Below are 21,441 nucleotides of genomic sequence, written 5' to 3' on the forward strand. Positions count from 1 at the left end.
GAAAAAATTTGAACAAGCTGTTTTAATTCACTGCAGGTTCCAGATTGTGTTACCTGCATTTGCAGGGGCTTGGCTTGATGTAGTGGCAGCAAAAGAGATGTCTGGTTTAACTAGGTTCCGGGAGTTCATTGTCTTTTTGTGTTCTTTTCTTGCAGCCGGAAACCATAGTTTCTGCTCAGTACATATTTTGAGAATTGCTTTTTCTTCATTAAAAGTTGGAAAATCTCGAGCGACCAGAATGCGATCCTCCACAGTTAATACATTTTTCTTCCTTCTGACATTAGTATCTTTGTAGCGTTCTTTTGCACATCTAGCACATATTGTGTTTGGGCAAGAAGTTGTGGTATGGCCACGTACCTTTGACACTGGAAACATCACTGTTGGTTAGGGATGAATGATCATATTCTAACCAATAGAGGTATCTACTTCAATTTTCTCTGTTGGTGTGGGAAGGTTGAATGTTAAAATAAGAGAGGGAGTAGATTCTTGCATCCTATTCTTGACATTCCATTATTCTCTTCAGCTCTAAAACATCTTTGGGACAAAGCTCTTCGACAATTTCACTAATGTTCATCTTAAGAAGATCCTGGCAAAAAATTACTCCTCGGCTAGTATTCTACGTTTTATGACATATTGCACTTTTAACGCCCATATTGATTAGACATAAGCATGATCAACTCTGCTCATCACTGAAAGTCTCTATTGTATCAATCCGTCTCTCAGTTTCTTACATTCTTGGGGGATCTGCATGAACTAGTTACTACCTTATTGATCAGGAAAGGTGAAACCTTATGAAGGGAACCATCTTTCTGATTATTCTGTAGTAACTACAGATCTGACATTTGCATATTGCAGGTGGGATTTGTCACCATTTAAATTATTATTTACCTTTTTTTTTTGTCTTCAGTCATTTGACTGGTTTGACGCAGCCCTCCAAGATTCCCTATCTAGTGCTAGTCATTTCATTTCAGTATACCCTCTACATCCCATATCCCTAACAATTTGTTTTACATATTCCAAACGTCGCCTGCCTACACAATTTTGTCCTTCTACCTGGCCCTCTAATATAAAGGCGACTGTTCCAGGAGGCCTTAATATGTGGCCTACAACTCTGTCTCTTCTTTTAACTATATTTTTCCAAATGCTTCTTTCTTCATCGATTTGCCGCAACACCTCTTCATTTGTTACTTTATCCACCCACCTGATTTTTAACATTCTCCTATAGCACCACATTTCAGAACCTTCTAATCTTTTCTTTTCAGGTACTCCGATCATCTAAGTTTCACTTCCATATAAAACAACACTCCAAACATATACTTTCAAAAATCTTTTCCTGACATTTAAATTAATTTTTGATGTAAACAAATTATATTTCTGACAGAAAGCTCGTTTTGCCTGTGCTATTCGGCATTTTCCATCTTTAGTAATTCTACTTCCCAAATAACAAAGTTCTTCTACCTTCATAATCTTTTCTCTTCCTATTTTCACATTCAGTAGTCCATCTTCTTATTTTTACTACATTTCATTACTTTCGTTTTGTTCCTGTTTATTTTCATGCAGTATTTCTTGTGTAGGACTTCATCCATGCCGTTCATTGTTTCTTCTAAATCCTTTTTACTCTCAGCTAGAATTACTATATCATCAGCAAATTGCAGCATCTTTATCTTTTCCTCTTGTACTGTTACTCCGGATCTAAATTGTTCTTTAACATCATTAATTGCTAGTTCTATATAAAGATTAAAAAGTATAGAGGATAGGGAACATCCTTGTCAGACTCCCTTTCTTATTACAGCTTCTTTCTTATGTACTTCCATTATTACTGTTACTGTTTGGTTCCTGTTAATGTTAGCAATTGTTCTTTTATCTCTGTATTTGAACCCTAATTTTTTTTAAATGCTGAATATTTTATTCCAGTCTACATTATCGAATGCCTTTTCTAGGTCTATAAATGCCAAGTATGTTGGTTTGTTTTTCTTTAATCTTCCTTCTAATATTAATCTGAGGCCTGAAATTGCTTCCCTTGTCCCTATATGTTTTCTGAAACCAAATTGGTTTTCTCCTAACACTTCTTCCATTCTCCTCTCAATTCTGTATAGAATTCTAGTTAAGATTTTTGATGCTTGCCTGGTTAAACTAATTGTCCTGTATTTTTCACATTTATCGGCTCCTGCTTTCTTTGGTATTATGAATATAACACTCTTTTTGAAGTCTGACAGAACTTCCCCTTTTTAATAAATATTACACACCAGTTTATATAATCTATCAATCGCTTCCTCACCTGCACTGCAAATAATTCTACATGTATTCTGTCTGTTCCAGGAGCCTTCCTGCCATTCAAATCTTTTAATGCTCTCTTAAATTCACATCTCAGTATTGCTTCTCCCCTTTCATCCTCTTCTTCCTCTATAACACCATTTTCTAATTCATTTCCTCCATATAACTCTTCAATATATTCCACCCACCTATTGACTTTGCCTTTCGTATTATAAATCGGTGTACCATCTTTGTTAAACACATTATTAGATTTTAATTTATGTACCCCAAAATTTTCCTTAACTTTCCTGTATGCTTCGTCTACTTTACCAATGTTCATTTCTCTTTCCAATTCTGAACACTTTTCTTTAATCCACTCTTTCGCTATTTTGCACTTCCTGTTTATAGTATTTCTTAATTGTCTATAGTTCCTTTTACTTTCTTCATCACTAGCATTCTTATATTTTCTACGTTCATACATCATCTGCAATATATCGTCTGAAATCCAAGGTTTTCTACCATTTCTCTTTGTTCCGCCTAAGTAGTCTTTCATTCCTTTTGCCCAGCTCGTATTCACCCATTATACCTTTACTATATTCTTTGCCTTTTCCAATGCTTGCATTCCAATCTCCAACTATTATTAAATTTTCATGCCCTTTTATGCATTGTCAATTTCTTCGTATACACATACTACCTCATCGACATCATGGGTGCTTGTAGGCATATAGACGTTAACAATCGTTGTCGGTTTAGGTTTCAATTTTATCCTTATTACAACGATTCTATCGCTAAGCATTTTGAAATACTCTACTCTCTTCTCTACTTCTTGTTCATTACGATGCCTACTCCTGCCTGCCCATTATTTGAAGCTGAGTTAATAATTCTAAAATCACCTGACTAAAAGTCGTTTTCCTCTTCCCGCTAAACCTTGCTAATTCCTACTACATCTACATTTATCCTATCCCTTTTCCTCTTTAAATTTTCTAACCTACAAACCTTTTTTTCTAACCTGCCAACATTCCACGCCCCGACTCATAGAATGTTATTTTTTAATTTTCTGGTGATCCCTTCCTACCTGGAAATCCAAATGGGGGACTATTTTACCAAGAAAGGCGCCTCCATCATTGCTATATGAAAATGCAGAGAGCTACATTTTCTTGTAAAAAAAGCAGCTGTAGTTTTCCATTGCTTTCAGCTGCGCAGTACTCAGAGGACTGAGTGATGTTGATATGGCCATTTAAGTCGTCCTGACCTACACCCTTAACAACTACTGAAAGAGCTGCTGCCCTCTTTCAGGAATTATTCCTTAGTTTGGCTCTCAACAGATACCTCTCCTATATGGTTGCACCTTCGGTCCAGCTTCTCTGTATCATTGAGCTCTCAAGCTCCCTCGCCAACGGCAAGGTCTCATGATTCATAGAGGGAGATTATTTACCTAAGGACAATTATCATCATTAGAGAAAGCTGATCGAGGTCTTTTCACAAGACTGTTATTGGTGGTTTTTCCAATGCATACTTAATGTTATGCAGTAATACAACATAGCGAAGTAGACTGGAGACACAATGAGTTTCAGATATTAAAATTGCATTCACAGAAAATTTGCTTTCAAATGTATAAGTTCAGTGTTTGAATTTCCGAGACTTCTTTTACATGCATAGATCTATTCAAAAGACCAGTTATCCTTAATAAATATTTTTTTTCCATTCAGTGTAGTAGTTACTAGATTTTTTAAATTGTGTCTCTGCCATCAATTCATGGCAAGAATTTGTCCTTTCTCCCCCGGTTTTTTCAGTAGTTTCATTTATTATCATTTATTCATGTGAATACAAATATTTATTGTTTGTTTACTTTAAAGCTACGTTATCTGTTATAAATAATACTGTTCAACAAAATTTAATTTTTTGCTCAGTATTTTTGTAATTGAAATTTCTTTTGAAACAAAAAAAATGTATGGTGAACATAATGTGACAGTACATTACATGAATTTTGTACTCAACTAAAATCTATTTCTTTTGGATTTTCTGCTGTAATTGGCTGTAGATAGATCCTCCTTTAGATTCCAACAGTTATCAGCTAATATTTTTGGGTTCTATTTAACCCTGGTATCGTGTTTCCATTGTATATATCTCCTGGTGAATGCGTTCTCCATGTTCATCATTGATAGCACCAAAATTGTTAGGGAGAAAATCCAAATGTGAATGTAAGAAATGGATTTTGAGTGACAAGTTACACCCAAGTTCTTTATAGTTTTGAAGGAGTTCACCAACAAGTTCTCTATAGTTACTGGCCTTATGGTTTCCAAGGAAGTTGTTTACTACATTTTGAAGTGATTTCCATGCAGCAACCTCCATGTCATTCAAACATTCTTCAAGCGCTGGATCACTCATTAGTTTTCTTATTTGTGGTCTAACAAATGTACCTTCCTTTATTTTAACATCACTTACATTAGGGAATTTGTTTTTTAGAAACTGAAACTGTGGACCATTATGATCCATTGCTTTAACAAAGTTTTTGAATAATCCTAGCTTAATGTGTAGTGGTAGAAGATAAACTTTTTCTGGTTTTACTAATGCCTGACAAACAACATTCTTCTTTCCTATAGTCAGTACCTCTCTGTTTGGCCACTGCTCTTTTATGTAATGGTTTTTCCTATTCCTGTTGTTCCACTCAAACAAAAAGCAACAGAACATAGTGTATCAAAGTTGCAGTTAAAGAAAAAGATCTCCAGAAATATGCCTTAAATATCTCCCATACTGAATCCTGCTCAATGCAAGTTTCACATTTTCATAAGACTCCTTCATGTGAACAGCATATGCTAACGGTATTGATGGGTATTTATTTCCAATATGAAGTATTGTCAGGATGATACATATGACCCAAAGCTTCCAGTAAAGAGTCCACATCATTACAGTATACTAAGTTATTGTACTGAGAGAAGAAATGTTCAAATTCTGACTGTCTGTTATGGAAAGCACTTATTTTAGTGTTTGGTTGTAAAAAATGCCATCTTTTCAGTCTTGATACCAGTATTTCTGCTTAATTCTTTGATAAATTTAGATCATTAACCAGATCATTTAATTCTGACTGATTAATTAAATCAGTGGGATTCAGTAAAAATTTTAGATCTCTTTCTTCATTGTCTGATACATCAGCACAAGATTTGACATTTTCATCATCGAAGTTCCATGTATCTGGTAATACTGGAATTGGAAGCTCTTGGCTATATGGCACTGGTTGTATTGCAGAGGGAATATTTACATTTACAAAATGCTATGCTTATGGTTCATGCATGATACTACCCAAAAATAAGAGTGATAGTTACAAAAAACTAAGCCTGATAAAAGAATTCTGATTTCATATTTGAAATCAGCATGAAAAATACTCTAAGAATCAGTTATTCACTCTCATTTAACAAAATCATTGTTTATCAGTGTAATCAGAGTACACATATGTATTGTTCATTCCTTTTTTAAATTGAAACCCTTTGTAATCATACACATAGAGGGAAATAAAAGTAAGTAATGAGTTAAGGTTTCAAAATAAAGCTTTTATACTTTTATAAAAATTAAAATGTTTTTCGTATTTAAATTGGGTAATAACTTTACATTTTTTAGGTCTTGCTGCTTTTCCTTCAGCTGATAGACTTTCTCCATTAGATACATTTCTTGATCTCCTTACTGCTAAAGGTAAGCAGTTAATAAATAAACCTTATTTTAAATTAATATACAGTAGACTGCTTTATTGGAATCATATCAATTTGGCCTAATGAAACAGCAGGCCCAGTTAATCCAAACTATCAAAAATGGAAAGTTAAGAAAAACTTAACTATCTGTATATAGTAAGTATAAAATCCATGTAAATACATAATATTGTTATAACAATACATATATCGTTATCATAGCTATAAGCCTAGTTAATAAAGTAGAAAGTGCAATAATATACAATTTTGTATAAAATTTGAAAAAAAAATTGTAATAGTGTAGGGCTGTTTTCCATTGCCTTCCTACATATAATTTTGCTGAAGCCCATAATTAAATTTTTAGTTTGTGTTGTTAGATTTATCTTCATTATTATCATTTTCATCTTTCATATTTATTAAAATTCTTCCTAGTTTAAAATCTAGGACAGAAAAATATATTCCTTCTCACCGAAAAAATAGTAAAATTTAGCCATTACTGTACTCCATTTAGAGGAGCTAGTTTTTCTGTAATTTTTACAGATCTAGTAGTCAAACAAATGTGGTAATCTTAGACAATTACTTGTTCAAATAAATAATAAGCACAAGGTCTTCTGGGCCTCTTTCTTTCATTGTTTGTTTAAAATTAGAAGGTTGTTAAGAGAGTTACATTTCCAAAACTTTTAAACGATTGTTAAAAAAATAGATTCTCTCATACATACCATAATGAAAATGATTTTCTTAACAATGACTTTTCCTTAAACCTACCTTCCTTAGTCTGTTTATAACATATAGGTTACATTTTTTTTTTTTTGGTACTCTTCAGACCCAAGGAATTTTCGGAAATTATTTTTAATTAGTTTTATTGATAATTCATGTACAAAAAAGATCAAGAAAGTGATAGAAATCTGCAGTATTTCAATAGCTGGGGAGTGATTTAGCAACTTCAGATCAGAAATCAAGATGATGTTGCCTACATATTTCAACAGCTTCATCATGTTTCCTTCATTTGATCACAATAAACTATGGCAAAATCCATTTAATGAAAGAAAACATGCACAGTCCATTTCCTTTGTACGACCAGATTTTCTATCGTAGGAATCAAGTAGTCAAGATACTAAAAAAGTGGAGTTATCACCCACTTATAATGAAAAAGTGGGTGGAGTTACCACCCACTTATAATGAAACAGTGGGTGGAGTTAAACCACCCACTTTTTCATTATAATCAGCCAATGCAAATGGACACTCTTCATCAACATATTTTTTAATCACTTTACTGTATTACTGGTCACTATCAAACTGGTTTAATTCCATATTCACATGATGCCATTATAATAGGCTTATTGTCAGATCATTTGATTATTGACAACTGATATCTTGAACTAATAACCAAACAAAAGATCCTCCCTCTCTCCCCTTTCTTTTCAACAATGTATCAGTACAAACATCTGGTAAATTATGGACAAGTTTCATTACTGTCTTACCACCAACATCCAAATGACTGCCATCAGTGTTCTCTTTAATTTCACTGCCTTTACTTTCGTACAAGAAAAAAATCTAAGATAAGCTTATCAGTGAAGGACATAAAGTTTTTGAAAGACACAAAGGTTTGGTTTTAATCTCATATATTGAGTGTAGCAACATGTCCCCAAACTGGAAGCATTTGTTTGTCAATTGATACATTGTGGCTTAAGGGATTTTCTAATATTCCAATAATATTCCAAAATTTATCTTGTTATATTTCTTTCTGTCCCGCATCCACGACACTGTAAATTTCATCTCAAACAGTTGCATGTCATCTGGTCTGCTGTAAGACAGAATCTGGTTTTAGCAGCCCAATATATTCTAATCCTTGGGGTTTCAAATAACCCATGATGATTGATATACCAATAATTAAAAAACGTCATTCTTTTTTATTATTTTTGTTTTTTCAGAAAGACATTGCAATAAAGTAAAAATATTGTACTTTGACGATTGAAGCTCACTTTAACTTGCTGGAGGAAGCCATCTTTGTCTTCTGAGTGATACTGGGAAGTTGTTAAGAGTAGATCACAGTGCTGCAATCTTGTGGCAATCTGTATTAATGCTTGATGTATTGAATTCTAATGAAACTAGAAAGAGTTTGGTTGTCAAAAAATGTAACCAGTTGTTACATTGGGACTTAGGGCTAAATTTTTCTGACTTTGCTGCCCAGTCTGAGGAAGCTACATTTATGTTGTCAAACATCATTTTATGTTTTGTTAAAAACTTAAAGTATTCAGATGTGGTGACGACAAAAATGATATATCCTATTGAAATTATTTTTATTAAAAAAGAAAAGTAAATCCACTATTAATGATGGCCAATACTGATAAAAGTATTTCTTACTAATTAGTGAAGAATTGGATAAACTAGACTAGATGACACAATTAAGTTGTTTTTTCTGTCAATGCTAGCATATTGACCACTTGTTATGGTCATTGTGCTGGAAAGTTGGTGCTCCAATATTTATGAAGTTTGTTTTTTTAAATTAGGACAGTTAACTTTACTGTGGATTTATACTTGGAAAAAAAATCAGATAGTGCTTATATATCAATTTATTTGTATTAGTAATCATCTGATGTCAATAGTTGTCATACTCATTAGTTGCTGTACATATTCTAATTAAAATGAGTGCTAAAATAAACGCCCACAAGTGTGAGGTTCAAAAAGTAAATAATCTATTTCTTCAGAGTAATGAGCAAAAGTTTACTATGTTTATAACCAAACATAAGTGTTTAAAAAATGGTGTCATTTATTTCGAAAAGTCAAGATAAATGTTCATGTTGAAGAATCTAACAGTAGCCCATCCGTGATCACATACAAATGATTTGTTGGAAAAGGTAAATGAAAAAATTGTGACTATATGTTTCCACAATTTTCAAATGAATTTCCTAATTTTTCGCATTGTGTTATTAAATTTTACAAAATTAGGTTCATACTTTCTGGTAAAGGTCCTCCTTCCTTACTAAAAGAAGAAGGAGAACTAAAAGAAGAAGAATGTTATTCTTCTTCCTTTAATACAATTGTGAATTAATTTTATTATTGATTCTTCCACTTTCATTGGGGTATGTCTCCTTCTTTTATTAAATGCATTGCATAATTAGAATCTTGTTTTTGATCTTTAAAAGATTTCATGTTAGCTTTGCGATATCTTAATTTTAATTTTCTTTCCGTTTATCCAATTTAAATTTACATTTATGTTGTATTATTTACACTTGACTTTGTAAATAATATGCTTCACAAGCAAATAGAAAAATTTAATTTATAGCAGTTCTTGGATGTTTAAATGTGATGCGCAGGCTCAATGTGATCTACAATCTTCTTCACAGAACTTTATGTGGTAAAATAAGTTCAACTTTACCACTACACTTACTAATGAGCATACATTGTCATTACACATTTTTTGTAATTTCTGTCTTATGCTTAAAATAAAAATGTTTCCCACACCTATTACAAACACCTAATGACTGTAGGACAACTGATGTGTGCACTATGAGGATACTTTTACACAACGCTTGGTAGTTATCATTCACATTTAAATGCTTTTTGAAGAAGCATATATATTTGATTAAAATCTGATTCTATATTAATCCTAAGTGTGAATCAGTATGTGATACACAATTTTTTTAAACTGCCAGAATGATTTGATTTTCTTTCAAGATATTGCTGGCTCTTATTTAAAATAATCTACATTGTTGGTGAATCGATTCCGCTTAAGTGTTTAAAGAATTCTTTTGTTTAATATGCGGCTATATATTAAAAAAATTACACACTTAATAGAATTTTTATTTTTTTCAAGCAAGCTTAGCTGAGCTGGATTTTACTTTACTGATAGAAGCAACAATGGCATCAACTGAAGATTTCATAGATTAATATTGCTGGTATAGTAAGTCTTATCATGATTTTTGTTTATATTAAATTATTTATACCAATAAAAATTTGGTATCTTTAATATATAATTTCATTTTTAGATATTATAATACTGGGTGAATTCATTTGTAATACTTATCTGATGGTGTAATATTGACTAGATAAGTTAAATTTACCTTAACATTTACATTTGAATCCTTAACGTATATATGATGTATACGTATGTTTTATACGATGTGTGTGAGAAAAGTAATGAGACTGACTTTTTACTTACCAAAGTTTTTATTTTTTTCAAACAATATAATCCCCTTCATAGTATCCCTTGGGCAGCTATACACTGGCGGAGTCGTTGTTCCCACTACTGGTAGCAGCGCTGGAAGGCTTCAACTGGTAGGGCTTTTAACTGGTCGGTCACAGTCTTTTGAATGTTCTCCAGAGTTCCATTAAGACAAGTTTCAATTTCAGGAAAAGGAAAGTCACAAGGACTCAAATCAGGTGAATAGGGGGGTTGAGGAACTGTAGGAATGCGTTTTGAGGTCAAAAAATCCCTGATGTAAATGGCTGTGTGACACAGGGCATTGTCATGATGAAGCATCCACTTTTCTGCAATGTCTGGTCTCATGCAAATCACTCTTTTCTTGAGCCTTTCAAGGACACCTTTGTAAAACACTTGGTTGACAGTTTGTCCTGGAGGAACAAATTCTTTACACATGATACCCCTACTGTCAAAAAAGCAAATCAGCTTGGTTTTGATCTTTGATTTGCTCATTCGACATTTTTTCAGTCGAGGAGATGACAGAATGTTGTGCCACTCTTCACTTTGCCGCTTTGTTTCAGGATCGTACTCAAATATCCAGGATTCATCACCTGTGATCACACAATTGAAGAATTCTTGGTCATTGTCAATCCTCTCAAGAAGATCAACGTATACGTTTCTTCGATTGTCCTTCTGTTCCGTTGTGACGTTTTTCAGCACCAATTTCACACAAACCTTTCGCTTCTCCAAATCGTCTGTCAAAATTTGATGTATGGTGAAAGTGTTTAAATTTAACTGTTCACTTATTATCCGTATTGTTAAACAAGCGTCTGATATCACAAGAACCCTCACATGCTCAACGTTTTCGTCAGATTTTTAAGTTGATCTTCAATGTGTTCTCAGCCTTGCAAAAATAATTTGTGCCAGCAGAAAACTTGTGCACTTGATAAGCAATGTTCCTCATATGCCTGTTTCAACTTTTCAAAGGTGACACTCGCAGATTCCCCAAGTTTAACACAAAACTTGATTGTACAACGTTGCTCTAAATTCCGATGCTCCATTTTCGTAACACAACTTCACTGATGGCGCTGTCAAAAATAATATGTTCGCTGAATGCAGTTGAAACTAGTACTGAGCATGTGAAAAGGATGAACAAACCGGCCTAGCACAGACCTGTAGACACAGCATTGCCAGATCGCTCGCAGTGTTACCAATCTCATTACTTTTCTCATACATCTTATATAGCTAATATTAAATAATTTGAATTAAACGTTAATTTAGTAAGTACTAATTTAAATGTCTTGTATTGAAATGCTGTGATAGTGATGACTTTTTTTAATTGTTTTCTTACCATAGATTATGTTACCAATTTATATTTTATGTTACTTTTGGAATTTTTTTTTAATGTGCTGTCATAAGAAAAAGAATTAAAAAACAAACTGGATGTAGCAAAAATGTGATGCAAGTATATTTTAAGATTATAATATTATTATAAGATAAATAATCTATGTTTGTTTTATTTATTCTATTTATATCATTTAAATCCCACAAAAAGTTTTAGTTGTTTAGATTCTTGAAATACAATAGTAGTCTACTTAGGTGTTTTTTTTTGAGTGACTTAGTGTTGTTGAGTGTGTTTTTATGTTCTGATGTACTTTTTTTATGAACTTTTTTAATCTATGGTCAAATGTTGGTTGTGTTATACATCATAAAAAAAGTGTAACATAAATATTTATTAATAACCATGATTTTTATCATATAATAATGCTAGTTTTGTTATTACTTAACCTTACCTTTGTTGTTATTAAGATAATTATTATTACATTTTCTACTAAAATATTATGATTTTTATTATTCTCCTATTACATGTTTTTCTTCATTCTTTTATTATATATGTTGATGAATTTTAGAATAACTCTATTGTCAAATCTTATTGTACTGGTACTTTTAAATTTCTGTTGTCTTTATATAATGTTTAGTTAATCCTGTTCCTTTATTTGACACCATACCTTATCGGGTCTTTTCCTTGTTTATTTGTTATTAAAGGTTATACTTTTAATTTTATTTATTCCTGTTTTCAGTAAATTGAGGTTCTTGAAATAAAAATCTGCTTGGTTGTTGATCTGTTCATTTATGATCATTTTATTGTTACTTTTTAATGTGAAGATTTCTAAATTTTCTAAAATGTTCATTCTTCTTCCTTTAATACAATTGTGAATTAATTTCATTGATTCTTCCATTTTCATTAGGGTATGTCCTTCTTTTATTAAATGAGTTGCATAATGTGAATTTTTTATTTTACTTTTTAAAAGATTTCATGTGTTCATATCTTAATTTTAATTTTCTTAATGTTTGTCCAATGTATGTAATGTTGCATTAAATTTACATTTTATTTTGTATATACCATTACTATTATAAGTAAATTTTTCTTCAATAGTACTAAAAAAAAAAAAAATCTTTTTTAGTATATTATTTGTATTTATGTTTCTTTTTATAATAGCTATTATATGCTCCGTTGGGTTATTTAAAAAATAAGCTATGATGTTATCTGTATAAGTTTATTTTTATTATATTTCAACATATATTTCTTTTTTTTTTATTGGTAAATCTAAAAAAATAATAGTTTCGTCTCTCTTTTTTCATTGTATATTTAATGTTATGGTGAAATTTTTTTTTATTTCTTCCAGAATCTTTTCTTCATTATTTGTTTCTCTTTTAATTACTAATAGAGTGTCACCCATGTACCTACTATATTCTAAGCAATTGTATTTTTTCATAATATCTAGTATATCTTCTTCTTCCATATTCTGTAGAATACTTCGCTTAGTAATCCCTTAATCTAAATTTAAAAATATACAGAAAAGAAACTTGTACAGATAAGATAGCTTATGATTCGAATCAAGAGTTTAGTAGCTTAGTTAACAAATCAAGAATCAAGCAGATGTACTTTTATACATCAGAAACCTTAATTTACTGATAACAGGAGATTGATAAATAAAATTAAAAGATAACTATAAAACAAAACAAGGAGAACAGATAAGGCGTGACATCAAATTTAACAGTGTTTAACAGGCGTGACAGAAATTTAACCAGTACAATAATTTTTGACAATGAAGTTAAAACTCATCAACTAAATTAAAAAATTAGTTATAATAAACCAACTTTCATGCCAGTAAAGCAATTCATTATTTTCACAATTTATCTATTCATTTATAAGTGTGTTTTTATACTTATATTTGTAAATTAAAATTTTCCCAAATATTAAAGTTGATTATTTTATTTTTTTATTTATTTATGTATGTTCTTCAAAATATTAAAGTTGATTATTTTATTTTTTTATTTATTTATGTATGTTCTTCAAAGTTGTAAAAATTTTTGTTTAAGGAAACTAAAATTTTTATATACTCTATATGTATATATGTATCACCACCATTACTAAATTTGTTAAATTTGTTTGATGTAATTTTACTAAATTTGTTTGATGTAATTTTAGCACGATTCAAATATTTATATTTTTCTTGCCCATCAATATATCCTTAAAGGGAAAACGGGTGTAAATCTTAGGTGTACGGGTTACAGTAAATCATAAGATTTTTAAATGAAAAAGTTTTAATTTTAATAACTATTATAAACTCTATTACATTAATTACAATGAAATTTATTACACAAACATGCATTCATAATATGTGCTATAATTGTTAAAAAAAAAATTAATTGTAAAATGGGTTGTATGTTACCCAATGAGCTCTTGTTTGCTGTTGTGCTGCTTTATGTGATGTAAATAATGATTTATAAACAGCAGTAGCATTTGGGTCTTTTGCTACACTATAATCAATTTTTGTCTTTTTCAATTCTGGATCAACAATCTCCCTGTATGATGAAATTTGACGCTTTCCAGAACCTGTAAAAAAAATAAAAAATAAATTTTTAATTCATCTTACCAAAATTAAAAAAAAAAAATAAATAGAAACCTCATTACCAATAATATAGTTACAATAAAACTATAGTATATTAATTTACAATTTATAATTTTATAGTATTATATATGTTATTACATAGTATATCTACACAGTACATATCATTGAGACTACAGACTATGCACACGCGTTTGCACACACGCACAAACATATATTAGAAATCTTTAAAAAAATGACTTTTTAAATGAATGCCAACTAGGCAAAATGATTATTTAAGTTCTACAAATTACATATTATGTGCAATAACATGAACAATTTAAAAAAATGGATAACAACTCAGGTAAAAGGTAGGCGTCATCTTACTTTATCTTTGTACTTAAGGTTAAGTTCTTTAAATTTAAATGTATATATATATATACATTTTTAAAAGCAGTTTTTTTTATGAACTATACTCCTCTGTACCAATACAATTTAATTTATATTTAATAGATAAATAACCCAAGCGATTACTTACCTTATTTCATTACATAAGCAGAAGTGCTTTCAGTAACTTAATTCGCATCATCAGCTGCATTACATTTATATATATTTCAAAAAAACATCATAAACTAATATGATATTATATACTGCGAGTTCATGACTTTTTTGAAACATATAAATACAAATTTAATCCAGCTGATGATGCAAATTAAGTTTGTGAAAGTGAAAGCGCTTCTGTTTATGTAATGAAATCCTATTTCAATTATTCCGTACTTGGGTTGATCTATTAAATATAATAAAATGAAATATATATATATATATATATATATATATATATATATAAAACAGTGACCCCCCACAACAGCTGCCCAGATTTTTTTTTGTTTTCTTTAAAAAGTCTACTTCACAACTAACAGATTTTTAACCATAGTAAATATAATAAAAATAATTGGTTATTTAAACCACTTTTTTACAAGTATTTAAATCCTTTTCAAAACTATCCTATTCAGTTCATTGATTGTGATGACTTTTTAAACAAAAGAACTCATCACAATCCAATTATTTTTACTATCGTAATTTATTTATGATATAATTTTAGGATAGGATTCATTTTTTTAATTTTACTGTTTTTTTTTTATTTAAACAAATAATACAATAAATAAATGATATTTATTCTATACAAGAAGGAAAATAAAAATTGATAAAAGAAGACTGAAGGAAGTGAAGTTTAAAGGAATATACAGATTAAATTAATTTTTAATTTTAATTTTAATTTTATTTTAATTTTTCCTTAGAATTATTTCTACTGATAAATAATTAATACCATACAGCAGTGATTTGTAATGAATAAGATGTGTACATAGAGTACTTCAAAAATGTTGCAGCAAGATGAAACTGATTATCACCAGTTACAAGTTAGCATGCGTTGTACCCAACCTGCACTGTAACCACTCTAGTCAATGTCTCTGCATCATCTAATATTTAGCTGAGTTAGTGAAAAGAGGTAGTGATATTGTCATGGTCGAAAACTGAATATACCCAAAAAAATAAAAAAATATATATACATAAAATAAAAAGTAAATGAAAATGTTCTACAATACCAATTTTACTGAGCGTATATTTTCCCCAATAAATGTTTAATTAAATTTTTTGTAAAAAGAAAGGAGGAAGCTTAGCTAAAACAAGCATGAATGATGAAAGAAAGAAAAAATACACTTAAAATGTTAACTGATTTAATGAAGGAACATAGCAAGTTATGCATATTAGGTCAACTCATGATGCAAATACAGTGTTGGTGATAACAACATGATAAGACTATTTTCAAACAGGGATTGAATAGAGACTAAATTTGAAGATCTTTAAAAAAAATTTAGCTTATATAACAGAAATATTCTCTAATTGTAACTTGAGAAATGGAAATTTACCTTTGAACTATGGAAAATAAAACTACAAGGCATTTAACTTACCATTTTTTAAAAGTTTGGAAGAAGATTTTTGTTCTTTTTTGATATCAACATTGCTATTAAGTGAAGATGAAGAAGGCTGATTCAATGAGTCAATGCTATGTTCAACAGGTTCAGTTTTAATACCCTTTTTGGCTTTCTTTTCTGCTTTTAGCCTAGCCTGTCTTGATTCCATCTTAGTCATCATTAACTGGAGATCTTCTTCATTCCCATTCAATACAACAACATCCTCTTCAGTAAATGGTTTTTGACACTGTAAAAAAAAAAAAAAAACTGAAAAATCAAAATCTCAGGATTTTCAATTATCCCAATAATTAATGAAAATTAAATTACTTACATTTTTACACTTTAATGATAGTAATTGTAAGAAATCTATTGATTTACTGATAAAAATATTAATATTTTATAAATAAAATCAATAGTAATTATGGCACTGCTGTAATAAAATTAATTACAATTAAATCTTATGTCTACCTTATAGTCAAAAAGGGCAGAGAAAGCCTCATTCTGGAAACTAGCTCTACATTTCCCTGTCAATAAAAAAATAAAATAAACATTTTGACTGGTTTGAAAAAATAATGAATACTTTTCAAGGGATGAAATGAAATGGCAATTTAAAAAAAAAACAGCTTTACATGATACACTGATAATATACAGCTGAATGTTAAAATAGTACATTGTGGGATTAAGCAAAATGTCAGAATTAAAATGAGTCAAACTATTATGATAAAGATGTTAGAAAAAAATAAGTAATAATAATTATAACGGCCAAAGAGTGGCTATTTTATTTATTTTTTACCTATTTTAATTAATTATTGGAACAAACCTTCAATTTTATGAATGAAATGTTTACAATACCCTTAAAATATCTTTTTGTTAGAAAAAAATATCTATTAAGATAAATGAATCATATAGAAGGAAAAACAAAACCACTGTGTATAAAATGAAAATTGTAACACAAGGAAATAATACTGACATAACAGAAGTGTAAAAAATAAATAAAAATGTTCTATTATACCTTGTGGCAAAGTTTTGTTTTAACCTCTTTCAGAGCACGTTCAGACATAACACAGCCACAGGTCCAAAGGAAACAGAATTTAAATTTCCCATTCATCTCCAGTCCAATAAGAGGACAAATAAATGGCGAACTTTGTCTATCAACATATCCATCTCCTTTTTCTACACCATCTTCATAAGCAGGATTACTAGTCAGCTGTAAGTCTTTCACATCCTGGACATAAACACAAAAGAAAAACAAGGTTAACAACTAAATTGAAAGTACAATTTACAATAAAATAGTAATTAACACTTGTACATATTACAGGTGTTATATGATTTTAAGTTTTGACAGATTCTGTAAAACAATGCACTATATTTTTTCAAAAAAGAACCCAAGACAAAAAAAATAAATGACCAAAGTTGACAAAATTTGTTTTAAAACTGATAAAGAATAAAACATTTCACTTAAGCTATAAAAATGTGTCCTTTCTTTTATACATGTATTAACGTAAGATAAACATATACAGACGTTAATTAATCTCCTACTTTGTTTATCAACATCCCATCTTCCTTGCAGTTAATGTTACAAGGTGGTATACATGAATACTAATAAATTTGAATTTTAAGGGAGGTCAAAAGTGCCTTACACTGAATCAACTGACACTACACTCAGTTTTATTAGATGTAAACAAGAAATATGAACAATCCCATTAACTGGAATAAACATACTTAAATAAATAGAAAGTGAATTGTAACAGATTACAAGATTACAATGCATGGCAATGACAATAATAATCTAAGTCAAGAGTAACAATAATAAATAAATAAATTCTACAATCATTAATAAGAATGTACATGTGTAGAGACACATACAACTAAAAGAGCATTTACTGTTGGAATAAATACAGAATCACTTGCCTGGTAATGTATCAAATGTGAAAATTAAAAGTATCAAATAAACTACTATTACTGGTTTCTAGTCTATGATATCATTACAGATTTTACCAAATATACAGTGAAATTTTATTCTATAATATCTAATGATATGCCTTTAGCAAATTCTTATATCTTATAAATTTGCTAGTTGACAATATATTGTGGAACTCAGAGGTAATTGAAAGTGAAGAAGGTAAAAACTGTTGGGAAAAAGGATTGAAATGCAAAACCAAATCATTGAACATATAGGAACAAAGCAAATATACTGAGATTCAAAAATGGATGTTTGATGTGTCATAATCTAGAGGTTGTGGATGACTTGACAAGATACAAGTAATTTCTTAAATTTCTATAACATTGTAAAGATAACCAGCATCCCATGCCATGCTTACTAAGAAAATTAGCTGTGACTAATGTTATAATTGTATCTTCTTATTTCTAGTGCTAATAGAGAAATGCTTCAATCTAATTCAGATGATTGTTGAAAAAACTGCGGTTCGTTTTTAGAGTTAACTAATTTTCTCTTAAGTAATAACTAATATTTTTTACAAACAAAAAAAATTTATACCATGAAATTAATTATTCATAGAAATGTTCAAACGAGTATTTGTATATGATATGACTATGGTGGTTGGATAATACGATCTGGTAAAGAAAAAAATAGTGTACACTTTCTTCAGTGTAATTATTATTATTACCAGAAAATAAAAATTTGTAATTGTATGATAAAAAAATCCTTCAAAAGCAAGTAAAACTAGGGAATAACAGAATACAATCATTAATAAAAGAGTATTATTTAATTTTAATACACCACTTATATAAATTGTCTGTTTCAATGTATCTTTATTTCTAATACAGATGAATCTTAATGAACTTTAAATAATATAAACATGATGTTTAAAAACATTTTCCTTTACAACATATTACATAGATCTTTTCTGATTACAAAGAGTTGTCAGTTAAACACTGTTAGATGTATTGTAAGTAATATACTAGCAAAGCCTATGATTTTATAATTGTCAGTTATATTTCAATTTGCCTGCACTAAAACCAGTTGCTTCAATACATTTTTATCTCAAGACATACACAAATAGTACTTTGATTAATTAAAAATCTTTCAACTGGTTATAATTTAGTCACTTTCATTTCAACCACAATTCAAAGATGGTGAAAACACAAAATACATAGACAATTCATCTAGAAGACTTCCCAATACTTCACATTGAGTATTTTTATAAAAACAGGAGCAGAACATCAGTGTTCAATGGCTTTGCACAGACAAGGTTGAATACATTTTACAACAGCAAATTGTTTTTCCTTCATAAGTTATGCCTCAACCTTAATGAATACCACAGAATTATACATTGCCACCTAAGAGCAAGAAGAAAAAACACTTTTAACTATATGATTATATTTACAACATTTATTAGATACATTTTTACCACAAAAAAACAGACTGGAAGAATACAATTATTACTTTTCAATTTTATTTTGTCATGGCACAAAAAAATGCAAAATTATAATAATAATAAACATTTTTAGTGAATAATGAAACTTGCCTTTAAAGATTTTATATGTGATGCAATTTCAGGTAATGTTGAACGATCAAGCAAACCTTCAATTACAGAAACTTTACTATAAAGCCTTCCCAACTGACAAGCAACAATTGGTTTTTGTAACTGCTGCTGAGTAATAGTGCAATGACGCCATCGGAAAGATAATTCTGAATCTTTATCTTTCTGAAAAAAATATAAATAAAATTATACTTGTAATTAGATAATGAATAAAATTTCTTACTAGGAATATTTCATGATTGACCTAAGTAAAATAATTTAGTTGTATGGCTGGATCAAGATAAATTAATGCTATGTTAACTCTGCATAACCAAATCTAAAAAAAAGTACATATACTAACCATCCAATGTCATAAGTTAAATTACTTATCTAGTCATAAGTGTACCGTAAGAATCCTTAATTTCATTTTCTTTACTAAGATTAATATTTTTTAAATAATTACATAACATGTACCTTTTGAGTTAAAAAATTCTAAAAGCTATAAACTCGTTTAAATCACAGTAAAAGAGATGTCACTTTGAAAGTCCAAAAAAAGTAATAAAACCTAATTCAAAAGTAACAAACAACTACTGTTATTGTTACCAATGTATTATATGAGAAACAGCTGTATTTTTTTAATACTTGAAATTATAATAACATACAAATTAGTTGACAACATACATTTGTCAATATGTTGAAAGTATCGAGATATACATTATAAGATTTATGGCAACTTTGTAAGCTATTCTTTAATTTTATTTAAAATTATTTTGTGTAAGCTGCTGCTTGTTTGACTGTTAGAAATTGTAAGAATCTATTCATGCTTTTTATTAAAAATTGTACTGAATTTTTAGTTCCTTTAGACGCTAATTATAGAATAACTAACTTATCATATAAGGAACTAATTATATAAATAATTTGACCAAGCAAGTAACAGCAATATCATAAGTAAATAACGAACGACAAATTCATAAATTACAAACTGATCATTTGTAGCAGAGATATTTTTATGAAACAGTGTTTCTATTGTGCATTCATGACTGGTATGTAATTAAGTGAACAATAGTATAAATATGAAAAAATCTAAACTTTATCGTGTATTGTAGACGACTACGCAAACTTCTCTTTCTGTTATCCAAGCAGTTTATCACTCAAAACGCACGTTTTGTAAATAAATAATTATACTAGACTACTTCTTTTTCTCTCTTACCACTTATGAAATATGGAAAATTGTAACAATAAAAATAATATAAATTAGGAGTAGGCTATCAGTTATAAGGCGCAATTTAAAAGATACAGTAAACCTACCTGTTCCGGTTTTTTCTTTGTTCGAACCAACTCATCGCGCTTAGGAATTGTACCACCATCACAACCCATACTAAAGAAATAAACAATATGCTATAACCAAACTTCTTACACGAACTATTTGTAAACACCCGATCAACCACTAGACAACCATGACAGTAAGAAATCAGGTGTCAATAACTAGTAGTAATGGGAAGAATCGTGAACGAGTCGTTCCTTCAATTCGATTTTTTATACTGAACGAAAGAATCGAGAATCTGTTTGCAGGAGAAACTGATTCTTTTTACGATTCTTAACAATGAAATGGATAGGCGACGGGAAACCAAATCTTTCTCAATTACGATTCGATTCATACAATCTTTCTTATGCATAGCTTGTAGTGGTGGATCCTCCTACCATACCAAACTCTAGCTTGCGTTTATTTTATTTATTTATTGTTTTCCACACGTGACGCATAACTTATTACATCAACTTATTACATACTTAATACTTAAATATAACTTATTACATTAATGTTTATTGACATTCGGCAAATTTATTACTTCTGATTATAAAATATTTTCATTGACTGTGCTAGTTAACTGAGTTAATCTTAAACAATTAAATGTTATCTTAAGCCCCATAAAACAATTTTTATCATCAACTACAGCGAATAAGAGCCAAATTTTTTTTTTTCAACTCATTAAAAGTATTTATATCTTTTTTCTTGTT

The 21,441-nt window shown here is 29.6% G+C and overlaps 2 protein-coding genes across 3 annotated transcripts in view; one reads left to right on the forward strand and one right to left on the reverse strand.

The window, feature by feature from the left end:
* pigeon (gamma-secretase activating protein pigeon) overlaps window positions 1-11,931 on the forward strand; it is a 78,686-nt gene extending 66,755 nt beyond the window's left edge. Inside the window, exons 16-17 of the mRNA XM_075359874.1 lie at window positions 5,869-5,940; window positions 9,751-11,931. Of these exons, the coding sequence (XP_075215989.1) occupies window positions 5,869-5,940; window positions 9,751-9,824 (146 nt within the window). The 3' untranslated portion in view covers window positions 9,825-11,931. The remainder of the gene's footprint in view (window positions 1-5,868; window positions 5,941-9,750) is intronic.
* A 1,737-nt stretch (window positions 11,932-13,668) lies between these two features.
* Window positions 13,669-21,079, reverse strand: LOC142321626 (replication termination factor 2). 2 transcript variants are annotated; one of them, XM_075359876.1, is made up of 5 exons: window positions 20,734-21,070; window positions 19,432-19,611; window positions 16,956-17,168; window positions 15,941-16,190; window positions 13,669-13,978 (listed from the first exon to the last, which is right to left on the reverse strand). In XM_075359876.1, the coding sequence occupies exons 1-5, from the start codon at window positions 20,800-20,802 to the stop codon at window positions 13,788-13,790; spliced, it is 903 nt and encodes a 300-aa protein (XP_075215991.1). In that variant the 5' UTR covers window positions 20,803-21,070; the 3' UTR covers window positions 13,669-13,787. The 2 variants fall into 2 exon arrangements, with proteins under 2 accessions (XP_075215991.1, XP_075215992.1); XM_075359877.1 differs by lacking the exon at window positions 19,432-19,611 and having other exon boundaries at window positions 20,734-21,079.
* Window positions 21,080-21,441: the final 362 nt, after the last annotated feature.

Source organism: Lycorma delicatula, chromosome 3 (genome assembly GCF_047948215.1).
Source record: "Lycorma delicatula isolate Av1 chromosome 3, ASM4794821v1, whole genome shotgun sequence".
NCBI classification, from domain to species: Eukaryota; Metazoa; Arthropoda; class Insecta; order Hemiptera; family Fulgoridae; genus Lycorma; species Lycorma delicatula.